Below are 24,350 nucleotides of genomic sequence, written 5' to 3'. Positions count from 1 at the left end.
TTTGGGGGGATTTGGGGGATTTCTCACGTGTGGGTACAGGGTGGATTTGGGGGATTTCTCACGGGTGGGTAGGGGGGATTTGGGGGAATTTGTCACTTGTGGGTGCGTGGGACTGTGCCATGGATGGGTACGGGGGGATTTGGGGGATTTCTCACAGTTGGGGTACAGAGGGGATTTGGGGGATTTGTCACGGGCGGGTTTTGGGGGGATTTGGGGGATTTATCACACGTGGGTAGGGGGGATTTGGGGGAATTTGTCACTTGTGGTTGCTTGGGGTTGTGCCGCGGATGGGCCCTGGGGGATTTGGGGGATTTCTCACGGGTGGGTTTTGGGGGGATTTGGGGGATTTGCGCCGTTCCGCGGCCCCACACGCGCGGGGCCGTGTCCTGAGCGTGTCCGTGGGGCAGCAGCGCCCCGTGCGCGGGGCCGTGTCGCGGGTGGGGTCCCGGTGCCAACGCGCAGGGGACGGACGGGGACAGGGAGGGGCCACAGGGACCCGGAGCGGGCGGGGGGCGGAGCCAAAGCGGGAGGCGTGGCCATGGACTAGACGACGCTACACTTTGCCCATATATGGAGATGGGCGGGCTATGGGCGGGGCCACGCGGACGGGCGTGTATATGAGCGTGGCCAATATCCATAAATGGTCATGGGCGTGTCAGTGGGCGCGGCCTCGCCCGGGGCGTGTCCGGGAGCGGGGCGCGTGTCCGGGACCGGGGGGCGGGGCCAGTGGCGGCCGCGATGGCGTCGCTGTTCGGCGGCGTGGAGGGGTGAGGGGCGCGGCGCGGCCGGGGGGGCTCCGGGGGCTCCTCCGCACCCCCAAACCCAGTGCCCCGCCCGGGCACCCCCATACCGAGGGAACGGGGACCGATGGACGGGGGCTCCGGGGGCTCCTCCGCACCCCCAAACCCATCGCCCCGCCCCGGGTACCCCCAAACCGAGGGAACGGGGACCGATGGACGGGGGCTCCGGGGGCTCCTCCGCACCCCCAAAGCCACCGCCCCGCCCGGGCACCCCCAAACCGGGGGGAGGCAGCCATGGAGGGGGGCTCGGATGGACCCCCCAGGAGCGGCTCCTGCCCCGGGTGGGGGTCAGCACCCCCCATTTCAGGGCCCCCCGAGTGACCCCTTGGGTACCCCCGCTCGGTGGGACAGGGGACAGGGGCCAGGGGGCGGTGCTGGCAGTGTCCCCCCCTCTCTCCGCAGCGGGGGCACCCACTCCAGGGTGGTGCTGGTGTCCGGGGATGGCCAAATCCTGGCCGAGACCGAGGGACCCTGCACCAACCACTGGGTGAGCTGGGGGACAGCCCTGTCCCCAGGCTGGGCTGGGACACGGGGACAGGGGACAGGACAGGGGGAGGGGGTGTGGGATATGGGGAGGGGGTGTGGGATGCAGAGATATGGGATATGGAGCTGGGTATGGGACATGGAGGTGGGTTTGGGACACGGAGATGGGTTTGGGACATGGAGCTGGGTTTGGGACATGGAGTTATGGGATATGGAGCTGGGTTTGGGATATGGAGCTGGGTATGGGACATGGAGCTGGGTTTGGAACACGGAGATGGGTTTGGGACATGAAGCTGGGTTTGGGACATGGGGAGGGGGTTTTGGGACACAGAGATATGGGATATGGAGCTGGGTTTGGGACATGGAGCTGGGTGTGGGACACGGGGAGGGGGTTTTGGGACACAGGGACAAGGGCTTTGGGAAATGGAGGAATGGGTTATGGAGTTGGGTTTGGGACAGAGAGCAGGGTTTGGGATGTGGAGTAGGGTGTAGAACATAGAGATATGGGATTTGGAGATGGCTTTGGGACACGGAGCTGGGTCTGGGATGTGGAGATGGGTTTGAGACAAAGAGTGGGATGTGGGACATGGAAATGGCTTTGGGACACAGAGATGGGTTTGGGACACGGAGCTGGGTGTGGGACATGGAGATACGGGATTTGGAGATGGCTTTGGGACGTGGTGCTGGGTTTGGGACACGGAGCGGGGTGTGGAACACAGAGCTGGCTTTGGGACATGGAGTGGGCTGTGGGATGTGGAGATGTGGGATATGGAGATGAGTTTGGGACAGGGAGCAGAGTTTGGGACACAGGCCTGGGTTTGGGACATGGAAATGGGTTTGGGACACAGAATGGGGTGTGGGACATGGAGATGTGGGGTGTGGAGCAGGGTGTGGGACACGGAGTGTTGCTGTTTCTGGTTGTCCCCAAACTCACGGACACCTGGGTGGGACGCAGCCACTGCAGATGGTGACACGGTGTCCCATTCCCAAAAACCCTCATGGGATGGCCCCTGGGTGGCCTCAGGGTGTTCCCATACCCAAAAACCCATGCGGGACCCTTGGGTGGCACTGGGGTGGCCTCAGGGTGTCCAAAAACCCACGTGAGACCCCCAGGGTGGCCTCAAGGTGTCCAAAACGCCACGTGGGACCCCCGGTGTGGCACCTTGGTGGCCTCAGGGTGTCCCCTGGCATTGTCACAGCTCATCGGCTCCGACAAGTGCCTGGAGAGGATCGAGCGCATGGTCACTGAGGCCAAGAGCAAGGCGGGCGCCGACCCCCAGGTGCCCCTGCGCTCCCTGGTGAGCCCCCCGCGCTGTCCCCAAGCCCCGTGCCACCCCCCCGGTGCCACCACGGGGGTGACGGTGGCCCTGGGTGCGGCAGGGGCTGTCGCTGAGCGGAGGGGACCAGCAGGACGCCATCGGGAAGCTGACGGAGGAGCTGCAGCGCCGCTTCCCCCACCTGAGCCAGAGCTACTTCATCACCACCGATGCCGTGGGGGCCATGGCCACGGCCACCGACCACGGTGCGGCTGGGCCCTGTCCCCCTTGTCCCTGGCCCATTTGTACCTGTCCCCATTGTCCCTGTCCCCCTTGCCATTCCTGTCCCCATTTGTCCCTGCCCCCGTTGTCCCTGGTGGCTGGGATGGCATTGGTGACATCGGGCACCGTGCCCCCCCCATGGGTGTCACCCCGCAGGTGGCATCGTGCTCATCTCGGGCACGGGCTCCAACTGCAAACTCATCAACCCCGACGGCTCCGAGACCGGCTGTGGAGGCTGGGGACACATGATGGGGGACGAAGGCTCTGGTGAGCCCGGGGGGCACCGGGGAGGGGAGACCCCACTGCTGACCCCATTAGTGACCCCATTAGTGACCATCCATCCATCCATCCATCATCCATCCATCCATCCATCCATCCATCCATCCATCCATCATCCATCCATCATCCATCCATCCATCCATCATCCATCCATCATCCATCCATCCATCCATCCATCCATCCATCCATCCATCCATCCATCCATCCATCATCCATCCATCCATCCATCATCTATCATCCATCCATCCATCCATCCATCCATCCATCCATCCATCCATCATCCATCCATCATCCATCCATCCATCATCCATCCATCCATCATCCATCCATCATCCATCCATCATCCATCCATCATCCATCCATCCATCATCCATCCATCATCCATCCATCATCCATCCCTCCATCCATCCATCATCCATCCATCCATCCATCCATCCATCATCCATCCATCCATCCATCATCCATCATCCATCCATCCATCCATCCATCATCCATCCATCATCCATCCATCCATCCATCATCCATCCATCCATCCATCCATCCATCCATCATCCATCCATCCATCCATCCATCATCCATCCATCCATCCATCCATCCATCCATCCATCCATCCATCATCCATCCATCATCTATCATCCATCCATCCATCCATCCATCCATCATCCATCCATCCATCCATCATCCATCCATCATCCATCCATCATCCATCCATCATCCATCCATCCATCCATCCATCATCCATCCATCATCCATCCATCCATCATCCATCCATCCATCATCCATCCATCCATCCATCATCCATCCATCCATCATCCATCCATCCATCCATCATCCATCCATCATCCATCCATCCATCCATCCATCCATCCATCCATCATCCATCCATCATCCATCCATCCATCCATCCATCCATCCATCCATCATCCATCCATCATCCATCCATCCATCCATCATCCATCCATCCATCATCCATCCATCCATCCATCATCCATCCATCATCCATCCATCCATCCATCCATCCATCCATCCATCCATCATCCATCATCCATCCATCCATCATCCATCCATCCATCCATCCATCCATCCATCCATCCATCATCCATCCATCATCCATCCATCCATCCATCCATCCATCATCCATCATCCATCCATCATCCATCCATCCATCATCCATCCATCCATCCATCCATCCATCCATCCATCATCCATCCATCATCCATCCATCATCCATCCATCCATCATCCATCCATCCATCCATCATCCATCCATCATCCATCCATCCATCCATCCATCCATCATCCATCCATCATCCATCATCCATCCATCATCCATCCATCCATCCATCCATCCATCCATCATCCATCCATCATCCATCATCCATCCATCCATCCATCATCCATCCATCATCCATCCATCCATCATCCATCCATCCATCCATCCATCCATCCATCCATCCATCCATCATCCATCCATCATCCATCCATCCATCCATCCATCCATCATCCATCCATCCATCATCCATCCATCCATCCATCCATCCATCCATCCATCATCCATCCATCCATCCATCCATCATCCATCCATCCATCCATCATCCATCCATCATCCATCCATCCATCATCCATCCATCCATCCATCATCCATCCATCATCCATCCATCCATCCATCCATCATCATCCATCATCCATCCATCGATCCCTGACCCCGTTCCCATTATTCCCAGCGTACTGGATCGCTCACCAGGCTATCAAGATTGTGTTTGACTGCATGGACAACCTGGAGGTGCCGCCCCACGACATCGCCTACGTCAGGCAGGCCATGTTCGACTACTTCCAGGTGCTGCCGGGGCTTTTGGGGTGTTTGGGATGGGTTTTGGGGTTCTTGGGGGGTTTGGGATGGATTTTGGGGTGTTGGGGAGGTTGGGATGGGTTTTGAGAGTCTAGTAGGGCTTTGGGATGGGTGTTGGGGTTCTGGGGAGGTTTGGGATGGGTTTTCAGGGATCTGGGATGGGTATCAGGGTGTTGGGGAAGTTTTGGGATGGGTATCAGGGTCTTTCTTAAGGGGCTTTGGGATGGGTGTAGGGGTCCGGGGGTGTTGTGGGATGGGTATCGGAGGTCTTGAGGGGTTTGGGATGGGTTTTGGGGTCCTGGAGGGGCTTTGGGCTGAGTATTGGGAGTTTTGGGGGGTTGGGATGGGTCTCGGGGCCCTGGAAGGGCTCTGGGATGGGTGTCAAGGTCCTGGAGGCAGGGCTGGGGTGAGTATTGGGGTCCTGGAAGGGTTTTGGGGTGGGTGTTGGGGTCCAGGGGTGGCCCTGAGCCGTGTTCCGGGGTCCTGGCTGGCCTGGGGTTGCTCCCAGCTGTACCCAGGGACATTGGGGTGCCCAGGAGGGGTCCCCAGCCCTCACCCGGGGCCCCCCTGGCCCCGACCCCGCAGATCTCGGACAGGATGGGGCTCCTGACCCACCTCTACCGCACCTTCGAGAAGTCCAAATTTGCGGGATTTTGCCAGAAACTGGCGGAGGGTAGGGAAACCCCTGCCCAGGGAATGACCCCATTGTCCCTGTCACCTGCTTGTCCCTGTCCCTGTTTGTCCCCATCCCCCTTGTCCCTACCTCCCTTGTCCCTATCCCATTTGTCCCTGTCCTCCTTCCCGTCCCTGTCCCCTTTGTCCCCGTCCCCCTTTTCCCTGTCGCCCCCTTATCCCTGTCCCCCTTGTCTCTATCCCCGTTTGTCCCTGTACCCATTGTCCCTTTCCCCTTTGTCCCTGTCCCCGGTCCCATCCTGGTCCCCCTTGTCCCTGCCCCCTTATCACCAACCCCTTGTCCCTGTCCCCTTTTGCCTGTCCCCTTGTCCCTGCCCACTTGTCCCTGCCCCCTTTTGCCTGTCCCCTTATCCCTGTCCTCCTTGTCCCTGCTGCCTTGTCCCTGCCCACTTGTCCCTATCCCCTTATCCCTGCCCACTTGTTCCTGTCCCCTTATCCTTGTCCCCTTATCCCTGTCCCCTTGTCCCTGCCCCCTTGTCCCTGCCCACTTGTCCCTGCCCCCTTTTGCCTGTCCCCTTATCCTTGTCCCCTTATCCCTGTCCCCTTATCGCTGTCCCCTTATCCTTGTCCCCTTGTCCCTCCCGCTGCCACTCCCCGCTCTCTGCCCCGGGCGCACCTTGACCCCAGAACCCTCTGCCCTCCTCAGGGTGGGGACACCCAGGTGCCAAGCCCGGGGAGGGGAAGGGGACACAGAGGAGTGTCCCATGTCCCTGTGGGTGCCACCCCTGGGGAAGGGCACAGAGGAGTGTCCCATGTCCCTGTGGGTGCCACCCCTGGGGAAGGGGGCACAGGGGAGTGTCCCATGTCCCTATGGGTGCCACCCCTGGGGTAGGGGGCACAGAGGAGTGTCCCATGTCCCTGTGGGTGCCACCCCTGGGGAAGGGGGCACAGGGGAGTGTCCCATGTCCCTGTGGGTGCCTCCCCCAGGGTAGGGGGCACAGAGGAGTGTCCCATGTCCCTGTGGGTGCCACCCCTGGGGTAGGGGGCACAGAGGAGTGTCCCATGTCCCTGTGGGTGCCACCCCTGGGGAAGGGGGCACAGGGGAGTGTCCCATGTCCCTGTGGGTGCCTCCCCCAGGGTAGGGGGCACAGGGGAGTGTCCCATGTCCCCGCGGGTGCCACCCGCAGGTGCCCAGCTCGGTGACCCGCTGTGCTGCCACATCTTCACCAAGGCGGGCGCGGTGCTGGCGCGCCACGTGGTGGCCGTGCTGCCCAAGATCCACCAGGTGAGGCCGCACCCGGCGGTGCCATCGGTGCCACCGCGCCCGGCCGGGTGTCCCCACCCCCGCTGCGGTGCCACTGTCCCTGTCTGAGCGCGGCCACCCCGCAGAGCCTGTTCGGGGGCGAGCTGGGGCTGCCCATCGTCTGCGTGGGCTCCGTGTGGAACAGCTGGGAGCGCCTGCGGGCGGGTGAGCGCAGCGGGGCCTCCGGGGGCTGGGTTCTTTTGGGGTTGGGTTTTGGGGTTGGTTTTGGGGTTGGTTTTGGGGTTGGCTTCTGGGGTTGGCTTTTCGGGTTGGCTTTTGGGGTTCACTTTCTGGGTTGGCTTTTGGGGCTGGCTTTTGGGGTTGGCTTTCGGGGTTGGCTTTCGGGGTTGGCTTTCGGGGTTGGATTTTGGGGTTGGATTTTGGGGTTGGATTTTTGGGTTCACTTTTGGGGTTGCTTTTGGAGTTGGCTTTTGGGGTTGGCTTTTGGGGTTGGCTTTTGGGGTTGGCTTTTGGGATTCACTTTTGGGGCTGGCTTTTGGGGCTGGTTTTGGGGTCGGCTTTTGGGGTTGGATTTTGGCGTTGGCTTTTGGGGCTGGCTTTTGGGTTGCGTTTGGGCTCGGCCGTGAGCGCGTGCCGGTGTCCGCAGGGTTCATCCCGGTGCTGGAGCAGGCGCGGTTGGCGGCTCAGGGCCATTTCTCCAGGTTCAGCCTGCTGAAGCTGCGGCGCTCCTCGGCGCTGGGGGGGGCGCGGCTCGGGGCCCGGAACGTGGGGGCGGCGCTGCCGCTGGATCGCGCCGGGAACGTGGACGTGTTCTACACACACGAGTTCTGAGAGCCGCACCCCGAAACACGGGACAGGGACCCAAAACTGCCCCCAGAGTGCCCCAAAACACAGGAACAGAGCCCCAAAACTGCCCTAGAGTGCCCCAAAACTGCCCCCAGAGCAACCCAAACACGGGACAGCGCCACAGAACTGCCCACAGAGCGCCCCAAAACCAAACAGCGCCACAAAACTGCCCCCAGAGTGCCCCAAAACACGGGAACAGAGCCCCAAAACTGCCCTAGAGTGCCCCAAAAATGGAACAGTGCCCCAAAACTGCCCCCAGAGTGCCCCAAAACCAAACAGCGCCACGAAACTGCCCCCAGAGCGCCCCAAACATAGGACAGTGCCCCAAAACTGCACCCAGAGCCAACCCAAACAGGGGACAGTGCCCCAAAACTGCCCCCAGAGCCACCCCAAACATGGGACAGAGCCCCAGAACTGCCCCCAGAGTGCCCCAAAAATGGAACAGTGCCCCAAAACTGCCCCCAGAGTGCCCCAAAAATGGAACAGCGCCCCAAAACTGCCCCTGGAGCGCCACAAAAATAGAATAGTGCCCCAAAACTGTCCCCAGAGCCAACCCAAAAACCGAACAGCGCCCCAAAACTGCACCCGGAGCGCCCTAAACCCGAACAGTGCCCCAAAACTGCCCCCAGAGCCACCCCAAACATGGGGACAGTGCCCCAAAACTGCCCCCAGAGTGCCCCAAACACAGGACAGCACATCAAAACTGCCCCCAGAGCCAACCCAAAACTGCCCCCAGAGCCACCCCAAACACGGGAACAGCGCCCCAAAACTGCCCCCGGAGCGCCCCAAAAATGGAACAGCGCCCCAAAACTGCCCCTGGAGCGCCCCCCAGATGAAGGGGGAGCGGGCGCGGGAGGGACGGGGCTGGGGGGGTGTGTGGGGTGTTGTGAGGGTGTTTGGGGTGTGTGGAGTGTGTGGGGTCTGTGGGGTGTTTGGGGTCTGTGGGTGTGTGGGGTGTGTGGTTCAGCAATAAAACGGTTGCACTGGCCCAGGGGAGTGGGAATGGGAATGGGAATGGGAAGGGGAGAGTGGGAATGGGACCAGGAGTGAGGGGATGGAGCAGGATGGGAATGGGGCAGGATGGGGATGGGACTGAGAGGATAGGGAGTGGGAACGAGAGCCTGGAATGGGGCAGGATGAGGATGGGAATGTGGGAATGGGGCAGGATGGGAATGGGATCATGGAATGGGATCATGGAATGGGGCAGGATGAGGATAAGCGTGTGGGGATGGGATGGAGATGGGAGAGTGGGAATGGGGCAGGATGGGAATGGCACGGGGTAGGGGATTGGGAATGGGACTGGGAACAGGAATGAGATTGTGAATGGAAATGAGAATAGGTTTGGGAACAGGATTGGGAATGGGAACGGGATTGGGAACGGGATTGGGAATGGGATTGGGATTGGGAATGAGATTGTGAATGGAAATGAGAATGGGTTTGGGAACAGGATTGGGAATGGGAACGGGATTGGGAACGGGATTGGGAATGAGATTGTGAATGGGATTGCGAACAGGATTGGGATTGGGAATGGGATTGGGAATGGGATTGGGAATGGGATTGGGGTGCTGAGCCTGCCAGCACAGGCAGGGAGGGCTCTGCATCCAAGGAAAAGCAGGAAGGAGGAAATCCCAAAGATTGGGATCAGGGATGACATCCCCAGCCTGGGAATGGACGTGGAGCTGCTGGAGCAGCTTTTGGGGGAAATCCCCTTAAAAGGGGAAACAAAAAAAGGGAGAAAATCCCCGTAGGGAATCAAAAGTGCCCAGAAAGGCCAAAGTGCTGGAAAATCCTCCAGGAGCTTCTCCAGGAGGGGAATTCCCAAGCAGAGCCAGCACAGGCTCCAAACTGGGAATGGCTGGGATCACTGGGAGGGGTGGGGCGGCCGAACGGAGACCCCACAGTTTTCCAAGGAAAACTCCGGCCCCGCTCCCTTCCAAAAAAAGTTTATTTGGGATAACACCTCTGGTCTGAAATGTACAGCACTGGGGGGCGGGGACAAGGAGGGAACTGGGGGAGAAATCCAAGGAAAACCGGGAAAAAGAGGAGGGGGAGAGCGTGGGATCCATCCCAGCCAAAGCCGGCCCCAAACGGGGCTTGTGGGGCGGGGTTTCCATGGGGCCGCTGCTTCCAGAGGGGCTGGGACAGCGGGAAGCGCCGGGAATTCCATGAGCTCAGCCCTGTTCACGCTCCGGCGGCCCCGATCCCGCTGATCCATGGGGATTTTCAGGGATGAGCAGCGGGAACGGGGCCGGTGCCGCTGCTTTGCCAGGGTTCCCCAGCCCAGCAGATCCCACTTTCCCTGGAAAAGGGGTTTGGAGCCTTTGGGATGCTCCTGGTTTGGGATTTCCAACCCCAAGTAGGTCCCGTTTTCCAGGCACAGGGGTTTGTAACCTTGGGAGGCTCCTGATTTCCCTGGACAGGGATTCCCAATCCCAAAAAATTCCTGATTTCCTTGTAGAGGGATTCCCAATCCCAGAGAGCTCCCACTTTCTCCAGGCAGGCATTCCCAATCCCAGAAAGTTCCTGATTTTTCTGGGCAGGGATTTCTGGCCCCGATCAGGAGCTTCTGATTTCCTTGGACAGGGATTCCCAATCCCAAAAAGTTCCTGATTTCCTTGGACAGGGATTCCTGACCCCAAGGAGCTCCTATTTTTCCTCTGCAGGGATTTGCAATCCCAAAACATTCCCCATTTTTCTCCATAGGGATTCCCAATCCCAAAAAGTTCCTGATTTCCCTGTATAGGGATTCCCAATCCCAAGGAGCTCCTGCTATCCCTGGACAGGGATTCCCAATCCCAAAACATTCCTGGTTTCCCTGGATAGGGATTCCCAATCCCAAAAAGTTCCTGATTTCCTTGGACAGGGATTCCTGACCCCATGGAGCTCCCGCTTTCCCTGTATAGGGATTCCCAATCCCAAGGAGCTCCTGATATCCCTGGACAGGGATTCCCAATCCCAAAACATTCCTGGTTTCCCTGGGCAGGGTTTCTGACCTTGGGAAGCTCCTGCTCTCCTTGGACAGGGATCCCCAATCCCAGGGAGTTCCTGATTTCTCTGGATGAGGATTCCCGACCCCAAGGAGCTCCTGCTTTTCCTCTGTAGGGATTCCCAATCCCAAAACACTCCTGATTTCCCTGGATAGGGATTCCCAATCCCAAAGAACTCCCACTTTCCCTGGACAGGGATTCCCAATCCCAAAAAGTTCCTGATTTCCCTGTATAGGGATTTCCAATCCCAAAAAGTCGTTGATATCCCTGGACAGGGATTCCCAATCCCAAAACATTCCTGGTTTCCCTGGACAGGGTTTCTGACCTTGGGAAGCTCCTGCTCTCCTTGGACAGGGATTCCCAATCCCAAAAAGTTCCTGCTTTCCTTGGATGAGGATTCCTGACCCCAAGGAGCTCCTGCTTTTCCTCTGTAGGGATTCCCAATCCCAAAACACTCCTGATTTCCTTGGATAGGGATTCCCAATCCCAAAGGAGCTCCTGATTTCCTTGGATAGGGATTTGTGACCTTGGGAAGCTCCCACTTTTCCTGGACAGGGATTCCCAATCCCAAAGAGTTCCTGGTTTCCCTGGACAGGGATTCCTGACCCTGAGGAGCTCCTGATTTCCTTGGATAGGGATTCCCAATCCCAAAAAGTTCCTGATTTCCTTGGACAGAGATTCCCAATCCCAAAAAGTTCCCGATTTCCTTTCGGGATGAGGATTCCCGACCCCAAGGAGCTCCTGCTTTTCTCTGTAGGGATTCCCAATCCCAAAACACTCCTGATTTCCTTGCATAGGGATTCCCAATCCCAAAGGAGCTCCTGATTTCCTTGGACAGGGATTCCCAATCCCAAAACATTCCTGATTTCCTTGGACAGGGATTCCTGACCCTGAGGAGCTCCTGATTTCCTTGGATAGGGATTCCCAATCCCAAAAATTCCTGATTTCCTTGGATAGGGATTCCTGACCCCAAGGAGCTCCCAATTTCCCTGGATAGGGATTTCCAATCCCAAAAGATTCCCGATTTCTCTGGATAGGGATTCCCAATCCCAAAGAGCTCCCATTTTTCCTGGACAGGGACTCCCAATCCCAAAACATTCCTGGTTTCCCTGGATAGGGATTCCCAATCCCAAAAGATTCCCAATTTCTCTGGATAGGGATTTCCAATCCCAAAAAGTCGTTGATTTCCCTGGACAGGGATTCCCAATCCCAAGACATTCCTGGTTTCCCTGGGCAGGGTTTCTGACCTTGGGAAGCTCCTGCTGTCCTTGGACAGGGATTCCCAATCCCAAAAAGTTCCTGCTTTCCTTGGATAGGGATTCCCAAATTCAAGGATCTCCTGCTTTCCTTGGATTCCTGAACCTCTCAGAACCTTGGGAGTGGCTGGGATTTTGGGAGCTGCAGCTCCCATGGATTGGGAAGGAAATTCCCAGGATCAAATCCCGATGGAGACACAGATCCCACCCCAGGATCCTTGGAAAAGGGATCAGCACCAGGATATTCCCAAATATCCCTCATCCCAACCCTCTCTCTTTTTCCCAGGAATTCAGTTTTCCTTGGATTTTTCACCTGTGAGGAATCGGGGCTGTAGTGTTGGATGAGCTGAGGAATTCCTTAAGGGGAAGAGGAGTTTGGGAAATCCAGGTTTCCCTAAAAACCTCTGGGATTGGCAGGATCCCCCTGCTCAGCTTCCACATGGAGGAATTTGGGATTGCACCTTGGAACCCTTCACTTCCAGCAGGGAAAATCCCAGCCCGGAAAAACCAGGGAAAATCCCATCCCCGAAAAATCAGGGAAAATTCTGCTCCCGAAAAATCAGGGAAAATCCCATCCCGGAAAAATCAGGGGAAATCCCATTCCCGAAAAATCAGGGAAAATCCAGAGCAGCTCCCAACCCTAAAAATCCTCTGGAAGCAGGAAAACCTGATTTTCCCATTACTGATTTCCCATTATTTTCCCATTATTGATATTCCATGATTTTCCATTATTTTTCCCAAGATTTGCCATGATTATTCCATGATTTTCCCCAAGATTTTCCATGATTTTCCCATGATTGATTTCCCATGCTTTTCTCATTATTTTTCCATTATTTTCTCATGATTTTCCCATTATTTTTCCATGATTTTTCCCGTGATTTTTCCATGATTTTTCCCAAGATTTTCCCATTATTTTCCTGTGATTTTCCCAAGATTTTCCCAGGATTTTCCTGTGATTTTCCCAGGATTTTCCTGTGATTTTCCCAAGATTTTGCTGTGATTCTTCCATTATTTTCCCAAGATTTTTCCCAGGATTTTCCTGTGATTTTCCCAGGATTTTCCCATGATTTTTCCCAAGATTTTCCCATTATTTTCCTGTGATCTTCCCGCGATTTTCCTGTGATTTTTCCATTATTTTTCCCATGATTTTCCTGTGATTTTTCCTGTGATTTTTCCCATTATTTTCCTGTGATCTCCCCAAGATTTTCCTGTAATTTTCCCATAATTTTTCCCAAGATTTTCCCATTATTTTCCTGTGATTTTCCCAAGATTTTGCTGTGATTTTTCCATTATTTCCCCAAGATTTTCCCAGGATTTTCCTGTGATTTTCCCATGATTTTTCCCAAGATTTTGCTGTGATTCTTCCATTATTTCCCCAAGATTTTCCCAGGATTTTCCTGTGATTTTCCCAGGATTTTCCCATGATTTTTTCCCAAGATTTTTCCATTATTTTCCTGTGATTTTCCCAGGATTTTCCCATGATTTTCCCAGGATTTTCCTGTGATCTTCCCACGATTTTCCTGTGATTTTTCCATGATTTTTTCCCATTATTTTCCTGTGATTTTCCCATGACTTTTCCCAAGATTTTCCCATTATTTTCCTGTGATTTTCCCATGATTTTTTCCCAAGATTTTCCCAGGATTTTCCTGTGATCTTCCCACGATTTTCCTGTGATTTTTCCGTGATTTTTCCCATTATTTTCCTGTGATTTTCCCATGACTTTTCCCAAGATTTTCCCGCTGGCGGGGTCGCCGCAAATCCCAGGAAGCCAAAAACTGCCAAGAAAAAGTGAGGAAAAGCCAGGAAAAAAAAAAAACCAAAAAAAAAGAAAAAAACAAAATCAGGGAAACCCAGAAGTTGGAGCTGGAGCAGATCCCGGTGCCGGAGCCGCTCCGGGCTCTTCCCATGTCCCAGCTTTTCCCTGGAGCAGGGATTCAGTCTCTGGCCAGGCCATTCCCGAATTTCCGAGGTCAGTACTTCACGCCGGGAATGAATTCCTTGGCATCTGGATTCAAGTTGCTTTTGCTCTGGGAAAAAAAGATGGGAATGGGATTGGTCAGTGTTGGGAATTCCAGGGATTCCTGGGATGGGTCGAGGGTTCCCCGGGTTTGGGGTCTCGGGCTGGGTTTGGGAAATCTGGGGTTTCTGTGGGATCACATGGAGAGGAAATTCATGGAATTGTGGAATGGCTTGGGTGGGAAGGGATCCTCAAATCCCATCCCTAAATCCCATCCTCAAATCCCATCCCAATCCAAATATTCCAGGTGGATCCAACGTGGCCTTGGACACTTCCAGGGATCCAGGGGCAATTCCAGGAATGGGACAATTAAGGATGGGAGAATTCCAGGGATTGGAGAATTCCAAGGATGGGAGAATTCCAGGGATTGGAGAATTCCAAGGATAGAATTCCAGGGACTGGAAGATTCCAGGGATGGGACAATTTTGAGGATGGGAGAATTCCAGGGATGGGAGAATTCCAAGGGTGGGACAATTCCTGGGATGGGAGAATTCCAGGGATAGAATTCCAAGGATGGGACAGTTCCAGGAATGGGACAGTTCCAGGGACAGGAGAATTCCAGGCATTGGACAATTCCATGGATGGGACAATTTTAAGGATTGGACAATTCCAGGGACGGGAGAATTCCGAGACTGGAACAATTCCAGAGATGGGACAATTCCTAGGATGGGAGAATTCCAGAGAGAAAACTCCAAGGACGGGACAGACAATTCCAGGGATGGGAGAATAACAGGGATAGGATTCCAAGGATTGGGCAATTCCAAGGATGGGACAATCCCAAGGATGGGACAATCCCAGGGAATGGGACAATCCCAGGGGTAGAATTCCATGGATGGGACAATTTTAAGGATGGGACAATTCCAAGGAGAGAACTCCAAGGATGGGACAGACAATTCCAGGGACAGGACAATTCCAGGGATAGAATTCCAAGGATGGGACAGTTCCAGGGACGGGACAATTCCAGGGGTGGAATTCCAGGCATGGGACAATTCCAAGAATGGGACAATTTTAAGAATGGGACAATTCCAGGAAGAGACCTCCAAGGTTGGGACAGACAATTCCAGGGATGGGAGAATACCAGGGATAGGATTCCAAGGACAGGACAATTCCAGGGATAGGATTCCAAGGATTGGGCAATTCCAAGGATGGGACAATTCCAGGGATGAGAGAATTCCAAGGGTGGGACAATTCCAGGGACAGGATTCCAGGGATGGGACAGGATTCCAGGGATGGGACAATCCCAAGGATGGGACAATTCCCGGGGATGGGAGAATACCAGGGATAGAATTCCAAGGGTGGAATTCCAAGGACAGGACAATTCCAGGGACAGGACAATTCCAGGGACAGGATTCCAAGGATGGGACAGTCCCAGGGATGGGACAATTCCAGGGATGGGAGAATTCCAGGGATAGGATTCCAAGGATTGGGCAATTCCAAGGATGGGACAGTTCCAGGGACAGGATTCCAGGGATGGGCGAATTCCAGGGACAGGATTCCAAGGATGTCCCAGTCCCAGGGAATGCGCCGATCCCAGGAATGCGCCGATCCTGGGAATGTGCCGATCCTGGGAATGCTGCACCGATCCCGGGAATGCTGCACCGATCCCGGGAATGCTGCACCGATCCCGGGAATGCGGCACCGATCCCAGGAATGCGCTGATCCCGGGAATGTTGTGCCAATCCCGGGAATGCTGCGGCACCGATCCCGGGAATGTGCCAATCCCAGGGAATGCGGTGCCAATCCCGGGAATGCTGCACCGATCCCGGGAATGCTGCGGCACCGATCCCGGGAATGCTGCTGTGCCGCTGCTCCCGGGCAGGCGCTCACCAGGATGTCCTCGGCCGCGTGCCCGTCGCCCACGGAGAGGCCGTGGAGCTGCTGCTGGAGCTGCGCCATTCCCTGCGGGAGATCCCGCGCCGGGATGAACCAATCCTGCTCCTCCTCCTCCAGCATCTCCTGGAAGCAGCGATCCAGGAATTCCTGCTCCTGCAGCTCCTCCTCCACCTGCAAGGAGAACATTCCAAGGGCAGGGAATGCCGGCATTTCCCGCGGGAAGAGCCGGCAGCTCCGAGGAGCTCACGGAATTCTCGAGGTCGGAAAAGCCCTCGGAGGGACCCTTCCCGTGCCCGGGTGCCGCATCCGCCCAATCCCGCCGGGAATACGGGGCCATTCCAGCTCCTTTCCAACAGGAACATTCCCAATTTTTCCCAGCTTTCCCTCTCATCCCATCACCGTTCCCAAATCCCGATTCCCACCTGCCTCCCCCTACCAGGGATTTGTGGGGCTCCAGAAGATCCCTGAGCCTCCTTTGTTCCAGGAATTCCCTTTTTTTTCCAGGAATTCCTTTTTTTTCCAGGAATTCCCTTTTTCCAGGAATTCCTTTTTTTCCAAGAATTCCTTTTTTCCAGGAATGGTGGATGTGATCCCAGAGCTTCCCCAGCCTGGAATTCCTGGAGCTGCCCAGGCAGGGAGGTGGAAGCAGAGGATGGGGTTGGGAATCGCAGCCGTTCCCGTTTTCCTGGGTTTTGTTTTTTCCCTGGATTTAGGAGACTCCAAGAGGAGCCAATCCTGAAAATTTTGATCCATGGAATGCCGGGGAAAGGCTGAGCTTTCCACGTTCCACCTGGGAAAAACCCAGGGAATTCTCAGAGTTCCTAAAGGGGCTGCAGGGCTGGGGACAAGGGACGGAGGGACAGGACACAGGGAATGGCTCCCGTTGGAAAAGTGGGATTTGGCTGGGATTTGGGAAGGAATTCCTGCAGAGAAATCGGGATCTAAAATCCAAATATCCCAGGAATGTCAGCTCATCCTGGCAGGAGGATGAATATCCCAGGATTCTGCACCTCCAGGTGAACATTCCCTGTTTGCCAGCCTGGATGCTCCCCTCAGCCCCAGATCCATGGGAAAGGAATTTCTGGATCCTTGGAGAAAAAAAATTCTGGATCTATGGGAAAAGAGCTTCAGGATCCATTGGAAAGGAATTTCTGGATCCATGAGGGAAAAAAATTTCTGGTTCTATGAGGGAAAAAAATTTCTGGATCCATGGGAAAGGAATTTCCAGATCCATGGAGGAAAAAAATTCTGGATCCATTGGAAAGGAATTTCAGGATCCATGGGAAAGGAATTTCCGGATCCATTGAGAAAAAAAAATCTGGATCCATGGGAAAGGAATGTCTGGATCCATGGGATTTTCTGGATGCATGGAAAAGGAATGTCCAGATCCATTGAGAAAAAAATTTCTGCATCCATGGGAATCTCTGGATCCTTGGGAAAGGAATTTCCAGAGATCCAATGAAAAGCATTTCTGGATCCATGGGAATTTCCAGATCTATGGGAAAGGAATGTCTGGATCCATGGCAAAGGGCTGGAAAAGCACCTGGAGAGCTCCATCCCATTGGATGGATGTCCCAAATCCCAGCTGGAAAATCCAGGGGAGCCACGTGGCTTCGGGAAATTCAGGACGAGGGAAAACCTCTGGAGGAAAATCCAAAGTCATGGGATTGGAATGTGGGTCAGAAACGGGGAATGTTGGCTGGGGATAAACCGGGAATGCTGCTGGAATTTTCCTGTGGAGAAAAGGGGGCGGGAATTCCCTTTTCCTGGCCTTCCTGGACACCCTGGGGGTGGGAATTGGAGCCTGGGAATGTTTTAGGGAAGGGAGGGAAGGGAGGGAAGGAGCATCCAGGGAAAAGCTCCTTCCTCCTTCCCAAGGTGTCTCCAGCTCCTGGAATGGCTCCAGGGAATGTCCTGGGATTGGGATGAGGATCCAAAGCTCTTCCAGGTCGTTATTCCCGAATTTTGGAGCTGTTTGGGTCCCAGCACAACATCCCAGGAGCTCTGCCCGCTCCGGAGATTCCCTGAAATCCAGGATTTCAGCCCAGACTGGGATCTGGACCCAAACTCCAGGGGCTGATCCTGAGGAAAGGGAAGGAAAATCCCAAAATCTGGGGAGAAGGGATCGCTTTCCCTATGGATACACACGGGAGGTGGGAACCGGCCCAGGCTGGAATCCACCCTGAATCCCGAGAATTCCTGGATGTGGGAATCTCTGGGAATCACCCCCAAGGCTGAAATCCGCCCCCGTTCCCAAATCCCAAGAATTCCTGGATGTGGGAATCACCCCCAGGCTGAACCCAAAATCCTGAGGATTCCTGAATGTGGAATTCTCTGGGAATTCCTGGATGTGGGAATCTCTGGGATTCAGGCTGTTCCCAAATGCCGGGAATTCCTCGGTGTGGAATTCTCTGGGAATCGCCCCCAGGCTGAAATCGAAACCCCAAGAATTCCCAAATGTGGGAATCTCTGGGAATCACCCCCATGCTGAAATCCAGCCTGTTCCCAAATCCCAAGAATTCCCAAACGTGGGAATTTCTGGGACTCACCCCAGACTGAAACCCGCCCTGGATCCCAAATCCCGAGAATTCCTGGATGTGGAATTCTCTGGGAATCACCCCCGGGCTGTTCCCAAATCCCAGGAATTCCGGGAATCTCCGGGAATCACCCCAGGCTGAACCCAAAATCCCGAGGATTCCTGGATGTGGAATTCTCTGGGAATTCCTGGATTTGGAAATTCTCTGGGAACCACTCCAGGCTGAAATCTGCCCTGAATCCTGAGAATTCCCAAAATTTGGGAATCTCTGGGAATCACCCCCAGGCTGAACCCAAATCCCAAGAATTCATGGATATGGAATTCTCTGGGAATCAATTCCAGGCTGAAATCCAAATCCCGAGAATTCCCAAATGTGGGAGCCTCTGGGAATCACCCCAGGCTGAAATCCAGCCTGTTCCCAAATCCCAAGAATTCCTGGATATGGGAATGTCTGGGAATCACCTCCAAGCTAAAATCTGCCCTATTCCTGAATTCCAAGAATTCCCAAATGTGGGAATTTTCTGGGACTCACCCCAGACTGAAACCCGCCCTGAATCCCAAATCCCGAGAATTCCTGGGAATATGGAATTCTCTGGGAATCACCCCAGGCTGTTCCCAAATCCCAGCAATTCCCAGCTCTGGGACTCACTCCCGGGCTGTTCCCAAATCCCAGGAATTCTGGGAATCTCTGGGAATCACCCCAGGCTGAACCCAAAATCCCGAGGATTCCTGAATGTGGAATTCTCTGGGAATTCCTGGATTTGGAAATTCTCTGGGAATCACTCCCAGGCTAAACCGAAATCCCAGCAATTCCCAGCTCTGGGAATCACTCCCAGGCTGTTCCCAAATCCCAGCAATTCCGGGAATCTCTGGGAATCACTCCCAGGCTGTTCCCAAATCCCAGCAATTCCGGGAATCTCTGGGACTCACTCCCAGGCTGTTCCCAAATCCCAGCAATTCCGGGAATCCCACCTGCCGGTTGAAGTCCTCCTCGTTCTCCATCCACATGTACTCAGCGAAGGGATTGTTCTCCTTCTCCTCGTGCCCATTCCCAGCCGGATCCTCCTTGCCTTTGGGGTTGGGCGCGGTGCTGCCGGCGAGCTCGGAGCCATTCATCCTCAGGGACTCTGGGATCGGGAATTCGGGAATGAGGGAGCGGCTGGGGAGCCCAAGGCCAGCCCTGATCCCACGGGATTCCATCCTGGCAGCCATTCCCTGGATCCTGCCCCTGCCTCCAGGGATTTTCAATATTCCCTGGAATTTTCCCTTCTCCAGGGGAACATTCCCAGCTCTGCCAGAGCAAAAGAGCTCCAGAATCCCGGAATGGTTTGGCTTGGAAAAGACCTCAAATCCCACCCCATCCATGGGCAGGGACACCTCCCACTGTCCCAGGTGGATCCAGCCTGGCCTTGGATTAATTAATTCCAGGGATCCAGGGGCAGCCCCAGCTGCTCTGGGAATTCCAGCCCAGGCAGGAATTCCTTGCCAAGATCCCAGCCCAATCTCCCCTTTCCCAGTGGGAGCCATTCCCTGGCTCCTGTCCCTGCAGGCCTTGTCCCCAGCCCCTCTCCAGCTCTCCTGGAGCCCCTTTAGAGGGACTCTGAGCATTCCCTGGAATTTTCCCTTCTCCAGGGGAACATTCCCAGCATTCCCAGCCTGGCTTGCAGCATCCCTGTGGCACAGGAAGGGTTAACCAGCAGAATTCCTTCCCAAAATCCATCCCTGGGGAAAATCGAGCAGGAGCAGCAATTCCAGCCGGGAATTCCACAGGGAATTCACCCCTGGCTCTGCTCCCCGGCCCCCATTCCCTCTGGAAAAGCAGGAAGGGAAGCCCAGCTTGGATTTGGGATCTGGGATCCCTTTTCCCACCCAAACCATTCCACAATTCCAGGGTTCCATCCACGGTTCTGCCACCTCTCCCAAAATCCCAAATCCCACCGGAACAGGCGGGACCGGGATAGGGAACAGCTCCTGGGATTGCTGGAATTCTCCTGGGATTCCACAGCTGGAATTTTCCCAGGACTCCACAGCTGGAATTCTCCCAGGATTTCAAAACTGGAATTCTCCCAGGATTCCAAAATTGGAATTTTCCCAGGATTTCAGAGCTGGAATTCTCCTGGGACTCCAAAACTGGAATTCTCCTGGGGTTTCAGAATTGGAATTCTCCTGGCACTCCAGAGCTGGAATTCTCCAAAACTGGAATTCTCCCAGGACTCCAAAGCTGGAATTCTCCCAAGATTTCAAAACTGGAATTCTCCCAGGATTCCAGAGCTGGAATTCTCCCGGGATGCTGGAACTGGAATTTTGGGATTCCACAGCTGGAATTCTCCCAGGATTCCAAAATTAGAATTTTCCCAGGACTTCAAAACTGGAATTCTCCCGGGATTCCGGAGCTGGAATTCTCCCAGGATTTCACAGCTGGAATTCTCCCAGGATGCTGGAGCTGGAATTTTGGGATTCCACAGCTGGAATCTCTGGGATTGTCCCACCCCAGCGGGAATGGCTGAGCCGGGATGAGCCCTGGGAGTCTTCATCGTTCCCAAAATTTCCTGGGCAGGGTCAATCCCACTTCCCTCCTTTCCTGCAGTGACAGGAGCCCTGGGATTGGGTTGGAAATCTGGGAGGATTCCCAAAGGGTTAAATCTTCATGGAACAGGAAAAGGAGCCAGGCTGGGAAAATTGGGAACGTTCACCTGGAGAAGGGAAAAATCCAGGGAATTCTCTGAGTGCCTAAAGGGGCTCCAAGAGAGCTGGAGAGGGAAAAAGGGAGGAAAAACAGGAAAAAATTGAGGAAAAAGGGGAAGAAAAGGGAAAAAAATTGAGAAAAATGGGGGAAAATGGGAGAAAAAAAATGGGAAAAAAGAGGGGGAAATGGAGAAAGGAATGTTTGGGTTTTAAGGATCAGGGATTATGAAAAAGGGGACAAGGGATGGAGGGACAGGAGCCAGGGAATGGCTCCCACTGGGAAAGGGGAGATTGGGCTGGGATCTTGGCAAGGAATTCCTGCCTGGGCTGGAATTCCCAGAGAATTCCTGGAAGCCAAGGATCCATCTGGGATGATGGAAAATGTCCCTGGATGGGATTTAAGGCTTTTACCAAGCCCAAAGCATTCCAGGATTCCATGAAAACCCCAAATTCCCCAAACGTGGATGTTTCCAGGATAACCCTCCAAATCCCAGAGCTTTTATCCAGAGTTTTTATCCCAAACACCCCAAGGAGTGTTTGGGAAAACCTTTCCCAAATCCTGGATTTGGGACACACAGCCTGGTGTCCCCATCCAGCCCTGCAGGCTGGGCTGGCGTGGAAAAAATCCCAAATATCCCAAAAACCCCATGGGAACGAGGCAGAAATATCCCAAAAATCCCGGCTGGAGGGGGAATTGGGGGACACAGACCTGCCCCAAATGTGAGTGTGCCACGGCCTGGGGGATCCACGGGGAATTGGGGTGTGCCCGACCCTATGGAATGGGAATGGGAACGGGATTGGGAATGGGAACGGGAATGGGAATGGGAATGGGAATGGGAATGGGGATGGGATTGGGATTGGGATGGGAATTGGATTGGGAATGGAAAAGGGAACAGGAATGGGATTGGGATGGGAACGGGAATGGAAAAGGGAATGGGAGCAGGATTGGGATGGGAATGGGAACTGAGATGGGATTGAGAATGAGAATGGGTATGGGATTGGAATGGGATTGGGACTAGAATTGGAATGGGAATGGGAACGGGGATGGGAATGGGAACGGGGATGGGAATGAAGGGAACGGGAAAGGGAATGGGATTGGGATGGGAATAGGAACGGGAACAGGATTGGGAACAGGATAGGAATGGGATGGGAATGGGAATGGGATTGGGATTGGGAATGAAACAGGAGTGGGAACGGGGCGCAGGAGCCGATCCCGGCCCACAGCGAGCGCACTCCGGGGCTCTTTCGGGACGCCGCGATGCCGCTCCCGGGGGCGCCGCGCCAGGAGCCCGAGCGGGGCCCGGCAGCGCCCCCGGAGCCCCCCGGAGCCCGCGGGACAGCGGGGCCTGCTCGGGCCCGGAGCCCCCCTGGCCCCGCCGGTCCCGCGTTCCCCGAGTGCCCCCGGGCCGCGCTGCGCCGCTGCCCCCGCCGGGCCCGGGCCGGGTCCCCGGGGCCGCCCCCGCGTCCCCCCCGTGTCCCCCCCGGTACCTCGGGCCCGGCCGGTGCCGCTCCGCGCCCTCCGCCGCCGCCACGCCCCGCCCCTCCCGCCGCCACCACGCCCCCGCCCCCCATTGGCCAGCCCCGCCGCGTGGCCACGCCCTCCAGCGTTCTGGTTGGGCTGCACGGATATAAACCGCGTTGCTATTGCGCCGCTGAGCTGTCAATCAGGCGGTTAACCCCACCCACCGAGCGGCGCTCCGGATTGGCTGCCGCCGGCGGCTCTGATTGGCTGAGCGCACGCGTCGCCCACGTGGGGCAGACGGGCAGCGCGCGGGGGGCGGGGCCGCGCGCGATGTAAATAACACCGAACGCCCCGCCCCCGCGGCTGGAGAATGATTGACAAACGCTTCTCCCAATGGGGACGGGCGTCACAAATCTACCCCGCCGCCAGGGCGCGTTGGTAGAAGCACGCTGATTGGCTGGAACATGTAAACACAGGGAGGGGGCGGGGCGGTCACGTGGCCTGCGCGTGGCTTTTGGGGGGGGGGGGGGGGGCCCAATTTTGGGGAAGGGGGGGAAGGGGACAGGAGGGGACACCGAGCTGTGACCCCCCCCCCAGTGTTGGGGACACCGGGATGGGGGGACCGGGCCTGAACCCCAAAATGGGGGAGCACATGGGGGGAGCCGGCCCCGGGTCTGCTCCCCACATCGGGGACACCCGGGGGCTCCGGCCCTGCACCCCCAAAGTGCGGTCAGGAACGGGGGGGTTCACTCGGCCCTGCACCCCCAAATTGGGGTCAGGAACGGGGGGGTTCACCCAGCCCTGCACCCCCAAATTGGGGTCAGGAACGGGGGGGATCCAGCCCTGCACCCCCAGATTTGAGCCACGAACGGGGGGGATCCGGCTCTGCAGTTTTGGGCTCAGGAACGGGGCGGTGGGGGGTTTACCCATCCCCGCACCCCCAGTTTTGGGGTCACCCCCGTGGGAGTTTCCCCATCATCCCCACACCCCAATATCGAGCAGCGCAGCACGAGGGGGACCCCAAATTTTGGTGCCACCTCCAAGTGGGGTCCCCCCGGCCTTGAACCCCCAATGGGGAGCGCCCCAAAACCGGGGGGGGGGGGGGGGAATCCCGGTTGTGCACCCGCATTTTGGGGTCACTTTTGGGGAATTCAGCCATCCCCGCACCCCAATAACGCTGAGACCATTTTGGGGGGGGGTTCCGTGCCCGGGACCCCCCCGCCCCGGCTGCTCCAGCGCCGCCTCCCCGCAGTGACGATCCCAAAGATGATCCCATAGGAAGATCCCAAAGATCCCGATCCCGGCTGTGCCCCCGCACTTTTGGGGTCACTTTTGGGGCATTCAGCCATCCCCGCACCCCCAAACCCATTTTGGGGGGGTCCCATCCCCGCACCCCCGTGCCCGGGACCCCCCCCCGGCTGCTCCAGCGCCGCCTCCCCGCAGTGACGATCCCAAAGATGATCCCATAGGAAGATCCCAAAGATCCCGATCCCAACCCCGCTCCCCGCGATGCCGGCGGGCGGCCGCGCCTCCTCCGCGCCCCCCCAAAATAATCGGGGTCCCCGGCCCCCCCCGACCCCCCTGGACCCCCTCGGACGGTGAGTGCCCCCCCCCCCGACCCTTTTCGGGGGTCCCCCAAATCCCCCCGCGCTGTTTGGGGCGGGTTTGGGGTTTCCCAGCCTCACCCGGGCACGGCAGGAGCCCCAATTTTGGGGAGACGCAGCCGCGCACCCCCGGATTTGGGGTTGGGGGGACACCCCCGGGAGCACCCCCAGGGCAGAGAAAGGGGGACCCAAAATGTCCCCTCACCCCTCGGTGTGACCCCAAACCCATCCCCTGCTCCGGGCTGGGGTTTTTGGGGTGCGGGGAGAAGTTTTGGGGTC

The 24,350-nt window shown here is 56.3% G+C and overlaps 2 protein-coding genes and 1 long non-coding RNA gene across 16 annotated transcripts; 1 reads left to right on the top strand and 2 right to left on the bottom strand.

Annotated features, from left to right (window-relative positions):
* Positions 1 to 579: 579 nt before the first annotated feature.
* Positions 580 to 8,519, top strand: NAGK (N-acetylglucosamine kinase). Of its 13 annotated transcripts, XR_011684055.1 has the most exons (13): positions 643 to 767; positions 1,203 to 1,287; positions 2,483 to 2,581; positions 2,664 to 2,805; positions 2,978 to 3,088; positions 4,824 to 4,936; positions 5,534 to 5,621; positions 6,769 to 6,866; positions 6,971 to 7,049; positions 7,492 to 7,723; positions 7,912 to 7,951; positions 8,076 to 8,217; positions 8,344 to 8,519. XR_011684055.1 is itself a non-coding variant. In XM_071455886.1 (11 exons), exons 1-10 carry the CDS (start codon positions 739 to 741, stop codon positions 7,674 to 7,676), a joined length of 1,029 nt encoding a protein of 342 aa, XP_071311987.1. In that variant the 5' UTR covers positions 643 to 738; the 3' UTR covers positions 7,677 to 7,723; positions 8,473 to 8,519. The 13 variants fall into 13 exon arrangements, 1 of the variants encoding a protein (XP_071311987.1); XR_011684056.1 differs by lacking the exon at positions 7,912 to 7,951 and having other exon boundaries at positions 8,451 to 8,519; XR_011684058.1 differs by lacking the exon at positions 8,076 to 8,217 and having other exon boundaries at positions 7,912 to 8,010.
* A 1,099-nt stretch (positions 8,520 to 9,618) lies between these two features.
* PAIP2B (poly(A) binding protein interacting protein 2B) lies at positions 9,619 to 22,562 on the bottom strand. Of its 2 annotated transcripts, none has more exons than XM_071455901.1 (4): positions 22,494 to 22,562; positions 19,293 to 19,447; positions 15,779 to 15,955; positions 9,619 to 13,961 (listed from the first exon to the last, which is right to left on the bottom strand). In XM_071455901.1, exons 2-4 carry the CDS (start codon positions 19,434 to 19,436, stop codon positions 13,905 to 13,907), a joined length of 378 nt encoding a protein of 125 aa, XP_071312002.1. In that variant the 5' UTR covers positions 19,437 to 19,447; positions 22,494 to 22,562; the 3' UTR covers positions 9,619 to 13,904. The 2 variants fall into 2 exon arrangements, with proteins under 2 accessions (XP_071312002.1, XP_071312001.1); XM_071455900.1 differs by lacking the exon at positions 22,494 to 22,562 and adding an exon at positions 21,715 to 21,842.
* Positions 16,473 to 19,286, bottom strand: LOC139604692 (uncharacterized). Its single transcript, XR_011684062.1, has 2 exons — positions 19,151 to 19,286; positions 16,473 to 18,968 (listed from the first exon to the last, which is right to left on the bottom strand). It is a non-coding gene; the product is annotated as an uncharacterized lncRNA (long non-coding RNA).
* Positions 22,563 to 24,350: the final 1,788 nt, after the last annotated feature.

The sequence above is a fragment of the Agelaius tricolor genome, unplaced genomic scaffold (genome assembly GCF_023055355.1).
Source record: "Agelaius tricolor isolate 1412-34295 unplaced genomic scaffold, bAgeTri1.0.p SCAF_54, whole genome shotgun sequence".
Lineage (NCBI taxonomy): Eukaryota > Metazoa > Chordata > Aves > Passeriformes > Icteridae > Agelaius > Agelaius tricolor.
Note: the sequence above shows the minus strand (reverse complement) of the source record. Positions and strands in the feature narration are given on the sequence as shown.